The sequence below is a fragment of the Vulpes lagopus genome, chromosome 10 (assembly GCF_018345385.1).
Source record: "Vulpes lagopus strain Blue_001 chromosome 10, ASM1834538v1, whole genome shotgun sequence".
Lineage (NCBI taxonomy): Eukaryota > Metazoa > Chordata > Mammalia > Carnivora > Canidae > Vulpes > Vulpes lagopus.
Window position 1 is genome coordinate 107,299,730 of NC_054833.1, and position 18,274 is coordinate 107,318,003.

Genomic DNA, 18,274 nt, shown 5'->3' on the forward strand with positions numbered 1-18,274 from the left:
CCGGAAGAATTACACAGCAGGTAAGATATTGAAGTTACTGAGTTATCAGTTAAGATCTAAAGTAAAACCTGGTATTGGTTTTTAAAAATGTTCTTAGAATTTTCATAACCACTCTATATTAGAATCAATAAACTTCTCATATTTTGATAATAATTTGGAGAACATATTTTAGCATGAGGAGACTCTATGAGAAATAATCTGGTTACAAAGACAAAATTAGCTTCTCATATAAACACGTCTTATCATTCAAGTGAAACATGACGAGGCTAGTTAAACAAAAAGAAAGGAACAGAGAAACACAAACTTCCTGATAATTTAGATGTTCTTCAAAAGATAAATTAATGAATATATACATGCAAAGTCTCAAAGAAAATGTAAAATGTTTTCCTTGTCCAACAAACAAGGAAGAAAGTGGCAATGTAGGAATTCAGACTAGCTTCTTTAAATTAGCAGCCTAATAATGTCAAAAATATGTTACATGTCCCCTAACATGCACAAAAGAACCATATTATATATAACACTCAAAATCTCAAGCCATTCTGGATACAAAAATCATTTTCCATTTTCAAGTTAAAATTTCATGCCAATCCACTTCTCTATACACTTAACCATCTTCTTTTCAGGAGATTTGATAACAAAACTTCTGGAACTATATTTAGGCAATAAAATACAATTTTCATATAATATTCCAATAAGAACTGCTTTAAAAAAATCTTTTCTTAAATATCAAACCTTAAGCTGGAAACTTTATACTGTTTTCCCTAATCTCTTCTGGAACATTTTTTGATGTACAGCCTAATTTGTGTTCATTTAGTTAATTTCACAGCCCTAAAAATATAAAGTCTAGAAGCTTTCTAATTAGACTCTATTTTTAGCACTCATGATTCAGTAAATTTAATACACAATACTTGATAGGTGAGTAATCATCCCTTTATGCTTACAATCTGAGTATCTCTACATAGCATATCTTAATATCAATGCTAACAGTCACTAGCCAAAACTAGAAGCACATAGTGAATACCAAGTTTTAAGGTCTGAGTGGTAAAACCACTTCTCAGCCTTCTGACTAAAATCAAGGGTAAGGTTCTGAGTGGTAAATGTGAAGAGGAAAAATGAGAGGGATGGGAAACTAAACGCAAATTTAACAATATAAAAGTTGGCCTATACAAGAGATTACAGAAAAACATGAGAACGGGATTAGAAAAAGGTGTTTGCAACCAGGAAATGCAAATTCATTTTTAATCTGTTCACCTAAAGCAATCCTCATTCTTATCACGTATTTCTTTGCAAGCAAAATGGCATCTTGGATTTTAACAACTCCTTATCCTATTCTGAGTGCTTGTGTAATCTCGCAGCATAACCTTCATGACCCACCTTGTCTTACCTTCCTCATTCAGACCTTGGTTTTTGTTACTGTCCTTTACTGTAGTATTCCCAGTCCCTAAGAAAGCACCCAGGTCACAAACCGTCAAGTGAGTAACAACCTTTGAGGGAGATATCATTACCATCCTGGTTTTTCAGATGAGGAAACTAAAGCTTAGCCAGGTTGAGTAACTTGCCTAGGGGTTACAAACCACTAGCCAGAAACAGACCCACGGCTGTCTGACCACAAAGTCCTCATTTGTACTTACCCTCACTGGGCAAAATAACTTCCTACTGTCTCTCATTTGTGTGTATTTACTGGTGGCAGCTGTCTCTTAGGGGAAGCTTCAACTTCTCCTTCAACCTTTTCCCAGGCATCCTCAACCTCTGACCCCACCAACGGGGGGCGGGGAACCAAGGTCTCTATAGATCTCTCCTTCCTTTGTGCCCTGTCCTCTCCAGAGTTCTATTATAACATCACTTTTAGCCCTTTGCTATAGTTATTTCTCATCTCTCTCTTGTCTCAACTCCAAACTTCCTGAAGGCAGGAACCAGGTATCTTCAAGTGCCTCTAGCACATGGTAGAGTTGAGTAAGCATCTGCTGTATGAACGAATAATCCCAACAAATCCGTGAGATAAAAAGAAACCCTTTAACTCAGTTCCCTAACCACAGGCAACCAGAGACTACCCTTTCTTTTGCTTGGGGGTGGCAGGGCATGCCTGAAATTCCCTGCCCACATCACAAAAGAGCATCACTGTGCTATTAGGGCAGCTTTTCAAGTTCTGAGACATCTAATGGAGGTTCCAAAACTTTAAGGGCTAAGCATAAAATCTATCTTTTAGCAGCGGTCTACCTGGATGGAACACCAGCTCTTGATTTTAAAATAATGTTTGACTAGTTCAATTAAATCACTGTTATCACATATTCTAAGTAATTTTATTTTATTTTTATCTCTTTGGCTTGAAAGTGTCATTTCGGGCAGCCCAGGTGGCTCAGCAGTTTAGCGCCACCTTTAGCCCAGGGCCTGATCCTGGAGACCCGGAATCAAGTCCCATGTCGGCTCCCTGCATGGAGCCTGCTTCTTCCTCTGCCTGTGTCTCTGCCTCCCTCTCTCTCTCTCTCTCTCTCTCTCCCATGAATAAATGAATAAAATCTTTTAAAAAAAAGTGTAATTTCATATTTCCCCACACATTTAAGGACAAAAACTGCTTGTCATTTACAAAAATAGGAAAATAAAATAGAACCTGTGTGTTAGGTAAAAAGGCACTCAATAAATATGTTATTATGCTGCTATTTGCAAAGCCTCCTCCTAAAAGCCCGAGTGGCCTATTTTAGACTAATGAATACTGGGAAACATTTACCAGATGATCTTCATTTAATTGGTATGAATACCAGGTTCAAAAATATAGCTAAGCAAGAAACTGGGTTGTTAAAAAATATAGCATGCAAAGAGCTGAAATGTCTGCCCATTACCGCCTAGTACTACATAAATAGTACTACTTCAATATTCTGGTTCTAAGAATTTATAACCAAATGCTTAGCTAGACCAACTTCAAGGTGGACATTTAAAGTTACAATTTTTTTTTAAAGATTTATTTATTTATTCATGAGAGACACCGACAGAGGGAGAAGCAGGCTCCATGCAAGGAGCCCGATGTGGGACTCGATCCCAGGACCCCAGGATCATGCCCTGAGCCAAAGGCAGACACTCAACCGCTGAGCCACCCAGGCGTCCCTGGTTACAATTTTTTTATATACTCCCTGCCTATGCCACAGTCTATAATTTTGCTTCATTTATTAACACTAATTTCGGAGCAGTGTCTGGCCCCACCTATGAGATATAAATAAGATTTATAAATAGGATTATCATAGGGATGGGACACTGGAATTTCACACTCAGAGCACATGCAAACAAACTAACATTTTCCCAAATATTTACAACCCGATTTGGAAAAAAAGTGAAAAATCACTCTGCCAAGCTGGACTTCTGACCTCTCAGTTTCATGACTGGTCTCTGCCTACCCTTCTTCCCCACCCATTCCCTTCTGCTCTTCCTCTGCCAGGAATACCCTCCTGACTCATCTCTGTCTCTGTCCATTACTTCCTTAGAGACCTGGCTCAGGATTCAGCTCCTTGAAAAAGGCCTCCCTGACTAATCCCGATTGCCACTACTTCCTAACTTTGCATTCCCTTGGCATTTATATATAGTTTGCATTACATAATCACTTAACTTAAAGTCGGTTTGCATTTTTCCATCACGTCCCCCAACTAGAGACCAAAAAGAGAACCATTATGCTTTACATCCTCTTCTATACATCCAGTAACAAATGCCTGCTCCTCGACTGACTGAATCACCAGTGAGAGAAAGGCAACTGCTCACAAATCTCTGAAGTAAGCAACTGGCTTTCCCGATCACACTTAAAATACTCCGTCACCTCCAACAAGCGTGAGCACTTTCACGGAAATGAGATTTACTCTTGCCTTCCATAAACTCATCACAACAGATCCAGGTTACGGATCACGTACGTCCTTAAAGTAGAAATAATAGTGGCTGTTCAAACCTATCTTGAGATGTACCATTTCGGGCTTCATTTAAAGCCTTGCGGCAGCAAGCCTCTGCAGGGTGGGAAGCTGGCACCAGGCTCTTGCAAAAGGGGCAAAAACTCTCGCTGGCAGTAAACGTTCAAACACGTGAGCCTCGACTGTTAAACAAGGCTCATTAGCCACCGAAACTTGCTGTTTCAGCTCTCTGCTTCGACGAAGTGCTACGATCTCTTTTGGTTACTGTCGAGCGGGGCCAATGATGGGTTAAGTCCCTATAAATTAACCAGCAGTTTGATCTGCCCAAGCTTACCCCTGGCGTCGGTGGGGGTGGTTTGTTTTTTTTGTTTTTTGTTTTTTTTTTTTTTTTTAGACAGACCCGGTCGCGGGGGAGAGCCAGCTGTGGGCAGAAGGCGCCACCCCGGCACTTCTCGGGAGGCACACGGAGCCCTCCGCGGCCCCGGGGAGCCCCCCCCGCGGCCCCGGGGACCCCCTCCCGGCCCCCTCCGGGCCTTAGTGTCAGCTTATCGTGCAGAGGCGGGGCTTCAAGCGCCGCGGCTTTGTACTAAATCTCAACCGAGTCCCGCCTGGGGACTGCGAGCCAACTTTTCCTTGCAAGGAGCATCAGCTTTTCCACACCCAAAGCCCCAGGAAGCGGGGTCCGGGGAAGCGGAGGGCGCGGAGGGGGAGGGAACGGGCTCCCCGCGAAGGGGCCGGAGGGCAGGGACCGAGTGCGCGCGCCCGCCCCGCCGCCCGCCGGCCCCGCTCACCCTCCAGCAGCACCTCCTTGCCCGCGCGCTTCAGCGCCTGCACGGCCTGGTCGTGGGTGGCCTGGCGCAGGTCGGTGCCGTTCACCGACAGGATGGCGTCGCCCAGCCGCAGCGCCCGGCTCTGGTCGGCCGCCAGCCCCGGGAAGATCTTGGAGATGAGGATCGGCATCCGGTTCTCGCGGCCGCCCTTGATGCTGATGCCCAGGCCGCCCGCCTCCTGCTTCACCACCCGCACCCGGCGCACGGGCGGCGACGCGCCCGCCTCGCCCGCCGGGCCCCGCGGCGGCGCGGGCGGGCTCGGGGGCCCCAGGCCGCGGCTGGGGCTCCCGGGCAGCGAGTCGCAGGCGCCGGCGCCGCCGCCGTTCGGGAGGCCGTTGAAGGCGGCCGCCGCCGGCCCCAGAGCCGCCTCGGGCTCGGCCGCCGCAGCGTCGCCCGTGAGGCTGAGGCTCTCGCCGCTGAGCTCGGCCACCACCCGGACCCAGCGCTCCCGCAGGAGCAGCTCCACCAGCCCCGCTTTGGTGGCCCGCGTCCACACCGCCATGGCCGGCCCCGCTCCCGCCGCCGCCGCCGCCGCAGATACCCTCATTCCAGTCGGGCAGCCTCGGCGCTTCCCCCTTCCCGCCCGAGGGGGCGGGGCCGGCCGCTCCCCCCGCGGCGTTTCATTATTCATGAGGCGCCACGCCCACCGGCCGGGGCGGGGTCGGCGGGCGGAGCGGCTTCCGGGAGGCGGACCCGGGCGCTGACGCGGCGCCCAGGCTCGCGGGACGCGCGGGGCTCCGGCCGCTCTTCCCCGGCGTCCGCCTCGGGCGGCCACCCCGAAGCCCCTGCCTGACCTCGGCCGCGCGGTTCACGAGAGCGGCCGCGACACGGAGAGTAGAATCAGCTTCAGAAGCGCTTTGCTGGGCCGCCTGGTGGCTCACTGGTTGAGCATCTCTGCATCTGCCTTTGGCTCAGGTCCTCATACCTGGTCCTGGAATCGAGTCTCGCTTCGGGTTCCCCGCGGGGAGCCTGCTTCTCCCTCGGCCTGCGTGTTTGGCTCTCTCTGTGTCTTAGGAGTAAATACATAAAATTTAAAAAGAGAGAGAGGGAAAAAAAAAAAAAAGCACTTTGCAAGCCTGCAAGACTCGGTTGCACGTTTACTCTTGCCTCGGTTGGTTCATTATGTATTTACTGAGCGCTCAGCCCCGAGCTCCTTTTGATGCCTGGAGATGAGCTGCATGAAACCTACCACAGTTAAGAGCTGGCGGTCTAGTGGGGGAGGAGAAAGGAGAACCAACCAACCCGGGGTGATGCGATGTGGTTAAGTGACATGTAGAAAACACCCTGAGAGCCAGTAAAAGAAACATCTGGTTGGGCCTGGGGTCAGCTTCACAGAGGTGACACTGGAAGCTGAGTAGGTGGAGCAGAGAGAATTGCATAAGCAAAGGTCCAGAGACATGAATACAGAATTTGTTACTCTGCTTTGTAATCACCTGTTTACCTCCTGGGAGTGGAGTGAGAGAGGGGACCATTTCTTCTTCAGCCCTGCAGCCACAATAGGGAGGCCTCAAAGATATTTACAGAACGATGGTTACTTAGGAGGATGCCAGAATTCAATGTGAGCAGAGCACAGGGTCTGTGGAGGTAGAAAGAAAGGAGTGTGAAAACCCTCATATAATCAAATATGGAAGAGTTTGGACTTGGATTTGTAGATCTTTCTCATCCTGGAGGTCATGGCCTGTTGTTGGGGCAAATGTTGAGGGGTAGCCCCAGAAATCATATGCACACCACAGAACCTGTGGTGGCTTCTATCCAAAGGCATGAGTGTTGCAATCCACCCACTTCCAGCTTCATGGGCTGGGAGAGCTGAGGAAACTGAGGCCCAGACTGCCAAAGAGTCTATCCTAAAGTCCACAAAGAGGAAGGAAAAAAACTCAGGTCTTCCAGCCTCCTGGTCCAGGGCTTTACTATACACTCCAGACCTCAAAAATGAGGATCCGGGGTGCCTGGGTGGCTCAGTGGTTGAGCATCTGCCTTTGGCTCAGGTCATGATCCCAGAGTCCTGGGATGGAGTCCCACATTAGGCTCCCCTCAGGGAGCCTGCTTCTCCCTCGGCCTATGTCTCTCTCTGCCTCTCTATCTCTCATGAATAAATAAAACCTTAAAAAAAAAAAAAAACATGCCATCTAATTTTCCTTTGGCAGTAAGAGTGAAATCCCCATGTTTTCACTTGTGGGGAGCGGGGCTGCAAGCAGAGGGAATGTGCACCAGTTCCCATAAAAGGGTCTGTATACCTGCTTGCTCATGAAGTACATGTTGAAGCTTGTGAGCCATGTCCATGCACTTCTCTGTGAATGCACATTCATGTGTGGGCAGGAACATTCAAAGAGCCTCCTATACTAGGAGTTAAAACAATAAAAATGGAGACTGGAAAGTACCCAGAGCCCAAATGAAGAAACAATTGAAAATGAGAAAAGTTCTTACCAAAAAAATCATTACAGCAGAATCCTCTTTGCAATTAGTGGAGCAGGATTTTCCAAGCTGCAAATGTCAGCAGAAGCTCAACCCTCCTATCCTAAATCAATTGCAATGGGGCCAGTTCCCTGTTCCAGCAGGTCCCAATGTGCCCAAGTGCATCTGCAGTCACAGACATTTCTGGCTTTGCTCCAGCTGAGGCGTGAGCCCCCAGAGGCCTGAGGTATGTGAAATTTCTGCTTATTAAAGAATACTTGGCAGCTGATTCCTTGGAGTATAAGCATTATTTTGAACACTTTTACGTCCACGATCATCCAGAGGTTGGGCACTCGACAACACCTTTGTTAGCAAAAGGGAAGTGCTGGAAATTCTGCCCAAAAGTATCAAGACCTTTTGGTCAACAGAGTTGGAGGAAGTCATAGATCTTCCAACTAAATAGTAAGGGCACTTATATAAGATAGTAAGTTTAAAAAAAAAAATAAGATAGTAAGTTATGTAATAAAATATTTAATTCTAGGAGGAGAGAAGGTAATGGAGATTGCTATTTGGGTTACTTGGGAGTTTTTACTTAAATTATTTTAAAATATATCCCTGAAAAATTCCCAATTTATTGAGCTGTTTTGGTCCTCCATTAGAATTTAATTTTCAATGTCCTCTCCCATCACTGTATTCAGATTAACCACGTTCCTCTAGTTGGTGTTCCCCGATGAGGCCATCCAAACACCTCCTGCTCCTCTCAACTACTTTCCCACACGGCAAGATCTCCTCCCCAGTTTCCCTGTCTACCCAATATGCTGGGATTTTTCCTTTGAACAACTTTATTCTTTGCCTGCCTGTTTTGCCTAAGTAGGTTATAAAATACAGGAGGGCAAGGACCACCCATTGACTCCTTTTCAATCCCCACTATTCCAAAAATATTGCCTTGCTGAGAAGGAACTCATTAAACATGTGATTAATTGAAATTCAGTGCCTCCTGTGCTGTAGTCATTTCACATAATCCCTCTGAAGGTTACTGGTTCCTTGCAGAGTGAAAATTACCATCTAGGAAATCTCAAGTAGTCAGTGGAAATCTATGTACTGTGGATAATGAAATCTGAAATAAAAAGCGTACACATCTGTTTCCATGGTTTCTTAGGGACAGAGAGACTAGCCTAGATAATTCTCTAAACAGGCATGTTATTTTATCTACCTCCAAAAAGGAAAATGGCTGAGATAATTCCTAATAACCTTTCATTCCTCTCACCTTTCAGTATGTATTCTCTGCTCAAGCTATTTTCTTATTGTTTCTCAGAACAGGGAAGGGATCACGGCTACTTTATTTTTTATTTTATTTATTTTTTATTTTTTATTTTTTTAAAGCTTTATTTATTTTTTTAAAGATTGATTTATTCATTTGAGGGAGAGAGAGTCTGCAAATGTGGGGGAGAGGGAGAGAGAGAGATTCTAGAGCAGACTCCCGGCTGAGCTCAGATCCTTGGTGGAGGAATTGATCTCAGCACCATGAGATCATGACCTGAGCAGAAACCAAGAGTTGGGACAACCAACCAACTGAGCCACCTTGGTGTCCCAATTTTTTTACTCCTTTAAAATTAGGGGGTTGGATTAGCTCTCTCAGTTCCATACTTTCCTACAATTTGATGACTTAGGCTCTGATTCTATGTTCTCTCAAAACCCAATGGTCACTTTCCCCCCTTCTCCCTCATAGTAGATGTATAATATAGCCTGGTAATTAAGAGCACAGGATTTGAATTGTAGTCTGGCTACTTACTGTATACTGTGTGATAATGGGTGAGGGGCTGAGGTCGGGGCCTCAATGTCTTATCCAGAAAAATTCAGATCTACCTCTAAGGGTGGTTGTGAGTACTGACCAGGATGTCATATGTGCAATGTTCAGCAACACTGTACCTGCCACCCTGAAAGAGTTCCATTACAAGTACCTGCTGCCGTTATTATTACGTGTTGACCTTCAGCAGCAGCAACAGTAAAACCTTTGGTACAGATTCTCAAGCTTAGAGTCTATGATTTATCTAGGAATGAGTCTCTCATTAATACTGCTCCGTTACAGGCTTAAAAGGCAAATGGCCAAATTAACTTCGGTGACGAACAGATCTTGTATAAAGCTACGTTTCGGCTGAAAGGGAGTACATATTGCCAAGAGTCCATCAAAGGAAAGAATTAGTGGATCTGGGGTTCGTTCCAAGGTTTGAGTGTTGTGTAATTTCATAAGGAAGGAGGGCCCCGGGCAAAATTGCAGCCCTTAGCAAGCCTGAAGGTCACCACCACAAAGGCGGCCTGATGCCAGAGGAACAAAAAATGAGAGCTGCTCAATTACCACTAAAGAGACCAAAGGAAGACTGAAGCTTGTAAGATAACCAATCCGACATCCAACTTTGAATATTTATCCATGCATGACTCTTCCCCAGATAGAAGACAGTGAGATCAATTGTCCCTTTCAAAGGGCAGTACTCCTTTGCCTTCCAGGAGAAATATCCTAAACCGTATTTTTCTTTCCAGCGCAAACATGAAGTCCAAGAGGGAAAGGTGAATACATCCTTTAGCTGATGCAAGCACATTTTAAAATTCATCCCGCCAAGATAAATCACTATTTATCTGAAACCCACAAAAATGGATTAACTATCTCATGCGTTACGACTATGAAAACCCACATCTGCTAACCACATTCTTAATGAGAAGCAGCTGGCGACAGTTTTGAAGCTCTGTGACTTTCTTTTTAGGAAAATATTAGCAAGGACATACTAAGCAGAAGGTTGGTTTCACTGAATCCACTTAGTTGTGGAAAATCACCAGTGTTTTTTATTGACAGTCATGGAAATCACACAATTTGCCATGAAATTCAGATAAGGTCCCCAAATAAAAATCCCCTTTCCCTCATTATCAGTTCCAACAGAATTTTCAGTGCCTCACCATAGGACTTGGGAGTCTCGTAGTTAGCTTCATCTCTCTTCTTTCATGGGCCATTGAACCTCAAATCATGTTTATTTATTTGACAGAGAGAGAGAGCAAGAGAGTGCAAGAGCAAACACAAGCAGGGGGAGTGGCAGAGGGAGAAACAGACTCCCTGCTGAGCAGGGAGCCCCAGGTGGGGCTTGATCCCAGAACCTTGGGATCATGACCTGAGCGGAAGGCAGATGCTTAACCGACTCAACCACCCAGGTGCCCCTCAAACCATGTTTATTGATGCACATGGTGTTTTTAGGCCTTCTTCCCATAGCTTTAACTCCCTCGAGTCACTTAATGCAATAGGCCATTGGAGGGATCACAGACCCCTCTGAGAATCGGTTGCATGCTGTGGACACGTCTCAGATGAATGCTCACTTAGGCAACGTACAGTATTCCAGTTTAGGGGCTCGCAAAGCCCTTAAAGCCCTTCCATGGACTCTTACGGCTGAATTGTGTCCCCTCAAAACGTATAGGTTGAAATCTAACCCACAGCGCCTCAGAATGTGAATGTATTTGGAGATAGGGTTTTTGTTTGTGATTGTTTTAGAGGGAGAGTATATGGGGGCGGGGGTATTCAGAGGGAGAGGGAGACACTGAATCTTAAACAACCTGTAGAAGAGTCTTTATAGATGTAATTAAGGGACACCTGGGTGGCTCAGTTGGTTAAGCGTTGGACCCTTGGTTTTGGTTCAGGTCATGATCTCAGGGTTATGAGATGGAGCCCCACATGAGGTTCTGACTCAGTGCAGCATCTGCTTGTGATTCTTTCCTCCTCCCTCTCCCTCTGCTCTTCCTTCCGCTCCCTTGTGCATGCACACTCTAAAATAAATAAAATCTTTTAAAAAATTAAGATAAAGAAGTAATTAAGTTAAAATGAGGTCATTAGGGTAGGCTCTATTCCAATATAACTTGCCCTTATCAGAAGAGGATGATAAAACACAAATACACACACATAGGGAAGTCCAAGTGAAGACACCAGAAAAAGATGGTTATCTAGAAGCCAAGAGGAGAGGCCTTAGAAGAAACCAATGCTGCTAATAAGTTTTTTATTTATTTTTATTTTTTTTACTTTTAAAATTATTTTTATTTTTTTTATTTTTTATTGGTGTTTAATGACGTTTTAAAAATATTTTATTTATTTATTCATGAGAGACAAACAAAAGAGAGGCAGAGACATGCAGAGGGAGAAGATGCAAGCTCCCTGTGGAAAGCCTGATGCAGGACTCTATCCCAGGGCCCCAGGATCACAACCTGAGCTGAGGGGGGGACACTCAACCACTGAGCCACCCAGGTGCCTCATGAATGAAAATTCCTAACCACAGACCTCAAGGTCCATGCCTACCTGGTCTTATTTCTCACTACCTGTTGGCTTAAAGTTTCCTTACCCAAGTTTGCTTATCTTTTCCACACTATTTTTTAAAGATTTTATTTACTTATTCATGAGAGACACACAGAGAGAGGCAGAGACATAGGCAGAGGGAGAAGCAGGCTCCCTGAGGAGTCTGATGTAGGACTTGATCCTGGGACTCCAGGATCACGCCTTGAGCCAAAGGCAATAGCTTAACCACTGAGCCACTCGTTGGTCCCTTTTCCACACTTTTCCGAACTGATTAGCTTTCCTCTGTAGAAAGTGCTTTACTCTTATCTTTTCTGGGAACCTCACAGGTTTTTAGTTACCACAAGTGAGGGCAGGGGCAAGTTTTCCTAAATGAGACACACATGCATGCTCTTAGTCCTTTGGTAGGTAGTCTTTGCCTGCCATTTTGGCCTTATTTTCCTCCATTCCCGATATACACTGTTTCAATCAAGTGCAACTCCTGGCAGTCCCTGGGACAGACTATGCTCTCCATGCTTCCGGCCTTCGTACTGAGAAGGATCTGGGAGTGCCTCTTCTTCTCCTTTTCCCCTGGATCATCACCACCCAATTGCAACTGCTAACTCTGCTGGTTAGATGCCCCTTGTCTGTGCTCATCTCTAATGCAGCATCATTGATTTACTTCTTTCCCCAACTAGGCTGTGAGGTTCTTGAGAGCGGAGATCATCTTTCACCTGTTGTTGGCGCACAGCATGAAGCAGACAGTAAATACATGTTGAGTATTAAGTCCTATAACTTCCTGAAGACAAAGGACTGACACAAAGCTAAGCCTCACTATCTATATCTTTGTTATCCATATATGAAAGTCACTAGCCACATGCAGCTATTTAAATTAAAATCAAATACAATTTAAAATTCCACTTTCTTTGTTGCACCAGCTATATTTTAAGTGTTCAACAGCCACATGTGGCTAGTAACCATCTTACTGTACAGCACAGATAAAGAACACTTCCACCACCACAGATAGTTTATTGGACAGTGCTAATCTGTATCTTAAAATACCTTGGACTGTGAAAGAAAAAAACAACACATTAGGGAAAAAGGAAGAGGTTATGAATATTCAATTTACAATTAGCTCAGCAACCAAAACACATTAAAACATGAGCAATATCTTTAGTAAACAAATGCAAAATGAGATATTATTTTTCACCCATTAGATGGGTTACAACTAATGTCTATCACTACACTGGCAAGAGTATAAGGAAATGAGTACTTTCAAACACTGTCGTTAGAAATATAAACACTCCACAAAAGGCAAGTGAAAAGTGAAAGAAAATGCACACTATATGAGATCAGGAGTTCTACTTCCCAAACTCTACTCCCCTTAGAGCACTACCCCACGATGTACTAGGCTGTTCATTAAAACACTGATTTAGGGATCCCTGGGTGGCGCAGCGGTTCGGCGCCTGCCTTTGGCCCAGGGCGCGATCCTGGAGACCCGGGATCGAATCCCACATCGGGCTCCCGGTGCATGGAGCCTGCTTCTCCCTCTGCCTGTGTCTCTGCCTCTCTCTCTCTCTCTCTCTGTGACTATCATAAAAAAAACAAAACAAAACAAAAAAAACCACTGATTTACACACAAGACTGTCCAAAGAAGGCAGTATTATAGCTAAATCAAGTGTTCATCCAAAGCAAGAAATGCTTAAACACCTTTGCTGCAGCCTGGGAGATGGAAAATCTTTGGTGTATCATGCCTGCTAGTCAGATTTACAACTGGGTCCCTATGACCAAGAGACACTAGGGGAAACAACTGTAAGAATGCCACCTTTGGGCGGCCTGGGTGGCTCAACGGTTTAGCTCCACCTTAGGCCCAAGGCCTGATCCTGGAGACCCGAGATGGAGCCCCACGTCGGGCTCCCTGCATGGAGCCTGCTTCTGCCTCTGCCTGTGTCTCTGCCTCTCTCTGTGTCTCTCATAAAAAAACAAACAAGTAAATAAATAAAATCTTAAAAAAAAAAAATGACACCTTGGCCTTTCAGGACCTGTTGTGTGACCATAGGAAGAATAACATCCCCTCTTGGTCTCCATTTCCACAAGTATAAAATGAGGCCAGAGGCACACGGTTTCTTTCACAAATCTGTTTCCTCCACCCCAACCCTAACAACAGTCGGAACAGCTCCACCTTTACCTGTATCATATATTATGGTTCAAAATAATGTTCCATTTGAAGAAAGTTTTGATGCTTAAAAAAAAAAGCCTAAAAACCCACCAAGTGGGCTCGTAGGTGGCTCAGTTGGTTAAGTGTGTGCTTTTGGTGGATGCTTTTGGTCACGATCTCAGGGTCCTGGGATCAAGCCCCGCTTTAGACTCCTTGCTCAGCTGAGAGTCTGTTTCTCCCTCTCCCCATTGCTTGTGCTTGTGCTCTCTTGTTCTCTCAAATAAATTAAAAAAAAAAAAAAAAAAAAAAAAAACAAACAAACTTAAAAACCTCCCAAACACCAGGTTAAGTCTCTTGCTTCCAATATTCCAAGATTTTGGTTTCTCTCTAATTTGTTGTAATCTCCAGGGTAGAGGGCACATTATCCATTCAGAGATCAGATTATCAACTGTTATATGAGAAAAATAAATTTTTTTTTAAAGATTTTATTTATTTATTCATGATAGAGAGAGAGAGAGGCAGAGACACAAGCAGAGGGAGAAGCAGGCTCCATGCCAGGAGCCCGATGCGGGACTCGATCCTGGAACTCCAGGATCAGGCCCTGGCCAAAGGCAGGCGCCAAACCGCTGAGCCACCCAGGGATCCCCGAAAAGTGAATTTTTAAAGCACTTGAGTCAAGTTAGCAAAAAAGCCCTTTCCTAGGTAGTCTCAGATCAAAATTTTTCTGTAGAATCCAAGTAGGAGGGCAGCCCGGGTGGCTCAGTGGTTTAGCGCCACCTTCAGCCCAGGGCCTGATCCCGGAGTCCCAGGATCGAGTACCACGTCGGGCTCCCTGCATGGAACCTGCCTTTGTGTGTGTCTCATGAATAAATTTTAAAAAAATATTAAAAAAAAAAATCCAAGTAGGAGCCATGGAGACTGCAAAATGCCCAGAATAGAAACAGACTGCTTTTAAGTTACACAGATCCCTGAAAGTACAATCACCCTGGAACACATGCACTGAAGTGTTTCTCTTATTTTATACTGCTTTGCCTTCCCTTCCCCCAATTTCTCTAACTTGCCCCAATCAGTTTCTGCTTCATTTGTATTCAAAGTTCCTTTCTACTTAGGAAGAATTTCAAGGCCCAAAGATCTTACTTCCCATACCATTTATGGAAATCCAAATCACTGGCTGGAAATGTTGCAAAGGAATGCTTTTCTACTTTGATAACTTTTACTTCTTCACTCATGACCTGTGAGCCTTTTCTGTCAGAATTATACCCTCCATAATCCACAAGGTTTCAGAGTATGTTTAAGGTTAAGTAAATCAAGTCTTAAAACTAGACTCCAGTTAATAAAGATTCTGAATTTATAGTTCTACAGACAGTGAAAAAGCAAGTGGGTTAATATTTAAGGCACCCTAGCCTCCCTCTGGTCATATTCAATGAAGATAAGTGACCTGAACTTTAGTTTCAACCACAAAAAAGACCTAAAACATTTCTTAGGAAGGGCAAGATCGTATAGTCCACTCTAAGGTTGTAATAGTCCAGACTAATGTAGACCGGGAGAATATGCCTCGCTAATTGATTCAAGTAAGAAGAGAGGAAAATTATTTTGCAAAGAAGGCCCATGGAACACCTGGGTAGCTCAGTGGTTGAGCGTCTGCCTTCAGCTCAGGGCGTGATCCTGGGGCCCCGGGATCGAGTCCCATGTTGGGCTCCCTGCGTGGAGCCTGCTTCTCCCTCTGCCTGTGTCTCTGCCTCTGTGTGTCTCTCATGAATGAATCAAATCTTAAAAACAAACAAAAAAACCAGAGGGCCCAAAAAGTTGCAGTTATTGGTTTAAAGTACTTCTATTATGGGACTGTCCATGTCTCTGTGGATTCCCTGTATATACGCTATTAAAGGTGATTTTCTCGTGTTAAAAAATAACTCCTATCACTATAAAAGAAACTAAAGAGGCAAAGGAGAGAAGCAGAATCCATTATAAACCTTGTTTTATCTGTTCCTGTTTAGCAAACCTGAAACAGGCTGTCCTTTCAGTTATAGTTTTGGTCTTTCTCTATTACCTCTGTTAATTCTCTTCCCATGTATCTACTTTAAATTCTCACTTCTTATTTACCCTTTCCAGACTGGAGGATGGGGTTCATCTTAGCAAAAAAATTTTTTTGCTAGCATTTTACTCATGATGTCACCAGAACCCATATCCTTTTCTGCTTATACCATGGCCCTTCATCCCCCAAACAAACAAAACCACACATACTGGGTTTCCACAAGCATGCAACACAATACATTCATTGAGATGGGAAAGAAATTGATCTGCTCGGTTCAGGTTCACTAGAGTTCTTCATCTTCTAATTTAAAAGATTACATTAAAACTAGTCAGTTGATAACACCCATGGGAATAATGTATATGGCAGGCTTTCTGGTTCTGACCTCTACTCGTATTATTTTTTTTAAAGATTTTTAAATTTATTATTATTTTTTAAGAAGATTTTATTTATTTATGAGAGACAGAGAGATACAGGCAGATGGAGAAGCAGGCTCCATGCAGAGAGCCTAACGTGGGACTCAATCCTGGGACTCCAGGATCACACCCTGGGCCAAAGGCAGGCGCTAAACCCCTGAGCCACCCAGGGATCCCAGATTTTATTTATTCATTCATGAGAGAGACAAAGAGAGAGGCAGAGACACAGGCAGAGGGAGAAGCAGGCCCATGCAGGGAACCCAACGTGGGACTCGATCCCGGGTCTCCAGGATCAGGCCCTGGGCAGAAGGTGGCACTAAACCGCTGAGCCACCCAGGCTGCCTCCCTATTTTTTATTTTAAAAAATTGTTTTTATTTATCCATGAGAGACAGAGAGAGAGAGAGAGACAGAGAGAGAGAGAGAGAGACAGACAGAGACACACAGGCAGAGGGAGCAGCAGACTCCATGCAGGGAGCCCAATGTGGGACTCGATCCTGGGACTCCAGGATCATGCCTTGAGCCTGGGCTAAACTACTGAGCCATCCAGGCGTCACATCTACTGCTATTGACAAAAATCCCTGCCCAGTGTTTCTTTCATCTTTGAAATGGGCACGTATACATGTGTATATGCTATTTATACATTAATGTAATATAGAACATTAAATATATATATATATATTATGTATGTTACTATATTTATTTATCAGGTGAAAGGTGATTAATGAGATTGATCACCCAAAGCCGGATTTTTTTCCCTTTAAATAAAATAAATAGTCTGACTGCCAGAGGCCAAAGACATCAATTTTTGAGATGGAGCATTGCAGTTAAAATTCTTCTCTGAAACATAGGCTGATTACCACTATTGGTAGTTAAGCTATCTTGAGTAAACAAGCCTAGTTCCCCTGCCCTCTAGGGCAATGTAGGGCAGATCCCCCCCCCCCGCCCCCCCGCCTCTGCATTGGCTGCAGGCAGGAGGCTGGCAGACAGCGAAGGTCACCAGCCCTCTGAAGCCTCAGGCATGTGTTAGGGAAGAGAAGGTAAGTACCATCTTTTTTTCCCTGAGATTGTGGTCTAAAGAGCAGGACCCTGAAAAAGTTGGATGAATGTGTAGCTGCTCAGAACATTATCCCAACTACAAATATCTTGGAGTTTCCATTCACTGGAGTCAACGAAAGGAAATTACTGTTCATTATTCTGGAAAACATTCATAATGACTCGTCCTAAAGAATAACTTTGTTTTATTATCATGATTTGTGAAAACAAACAGGGTAGACAGTTCAAGGAAGGACACAGACAGTGCCCTATTTTAGGTCCCAAATTTCTTCTTTTTGATGGGTGGTGGAAGTTGAGCGATGATGTCATCCAGGGGCCGTTCTACTGCTACCAGGGTTCTTTCATCCAAAAGATCCATGAAGAGCAAAGGCTGTGGAGAGATGATAATGACTCTACCAGGAGTTAGGCTCCAGGGCCAGTCCTAAACAGACTAACTAGAGCTAAATGGTCAGCACAGTTCAAGGCTGGAGGAATCAAAATTTCTGAGGACCCTTCCTGTCCTAGGACTCAGAATGGTTCATCAGGTTGGAATTTTTTTTGAAAACTATTTTATCTATCTAATCAATCAATCTATCTAATCTATCTTAATCTCAATCTTAGGGCAACTGGATGGCTGAGTCAGTTGAGTGACTCTTTTATCTCAGGGTTGTGAGTTCAGTCTCCATGTTGTGCTTCATGCTGGGCATGGAGCCTACCTAAAAAAATTTAAAAATAATCTCTACACCTAATGTGGGGCTCAAACTCACAACCTTGAAATCAATAGTAATATATGCTCTACTGACTGAGCCAACCAGGTTCCCCAAGGTTAGGAACCTTTTATTTTAAGTTTATTTTTTTAGTAATCACTGTACCCAATGTGGGGCATGATCCTGAGATCAAGAGTCGCATGTTCTTCTGACTGAACCAGACAGGCACCTCAAGGTTAGGAACTTCTGAGTTCACAAATAAAAGATTTCAACAAGATTTTTCATGTTTTTCTATTCAGAACATTTATTCTCTAACTTCTTAGGGATCAACGTTAACTTCTGGAGCCTGAATTCTTGGCAAACAGCAAGTCACAAATGCATTAAGAAACTAATCACACTTAAATAATTTACAGATGTCCCTCTTTAAAAAATATTCTTGCAAACCCCTGAGGAAATGTTCCAGGACACCCAAGGAACTCTAATCTGAGAAGCATGAGTGCGGAACTTCGAAGCTGGCACAAACAGC

The 18,274-nt window shown here is 44.3% G+C and overlaps 2 protein-coding genes across 3 annotated transcripts in view; both read right to left on the reverse strand.

Annotated features, from left to right (window-relative positions):
* Nucleotides 1-5,280, reverse strand: part of SNTB2 (syntrophin beta 2) — a 112,364-nt gene extending 107,084 nt beyond the window's left edge. The window contains exon 1 of the mRNA XM_041771153.1: nucleotides 4,676-5,280. Within this exon, the coding sequence (XP_041627087.1) occupies nucleotides 4,676-5,261 (586 nt within the window). The 5' untranslated portion in view covers nucleotides 5,262-5,280. The remainder of the gene's footprint in view (nucleotides 1-4,675) is intronic.
* An 11,950-nt stretch (nucleotides 5,281-17,230) lies between these two features.
* Nucleotides 17,231-18,274, reverse strand: part of UTP4 (UTP4 small subunit processome component) — a 43,528-nt gene continuing 42,484 nt past the window's right edge. For both annotated transcript variants that reach the window (XM_041769889.1, XM_041769890.1), the window contains exon 17: nucleotides 17,231-17,432. In XM_041769889.1, coding sequence (XP_041625823.1) covers nucleotides 17,316-17,432 — 117 coding nt within the window. In that variant the 3' untranslated portion in view covers nucleotides 17,231-17,315. The remainder of the gene's footprint in view (nucleotides 17,433-18,274) is intronic.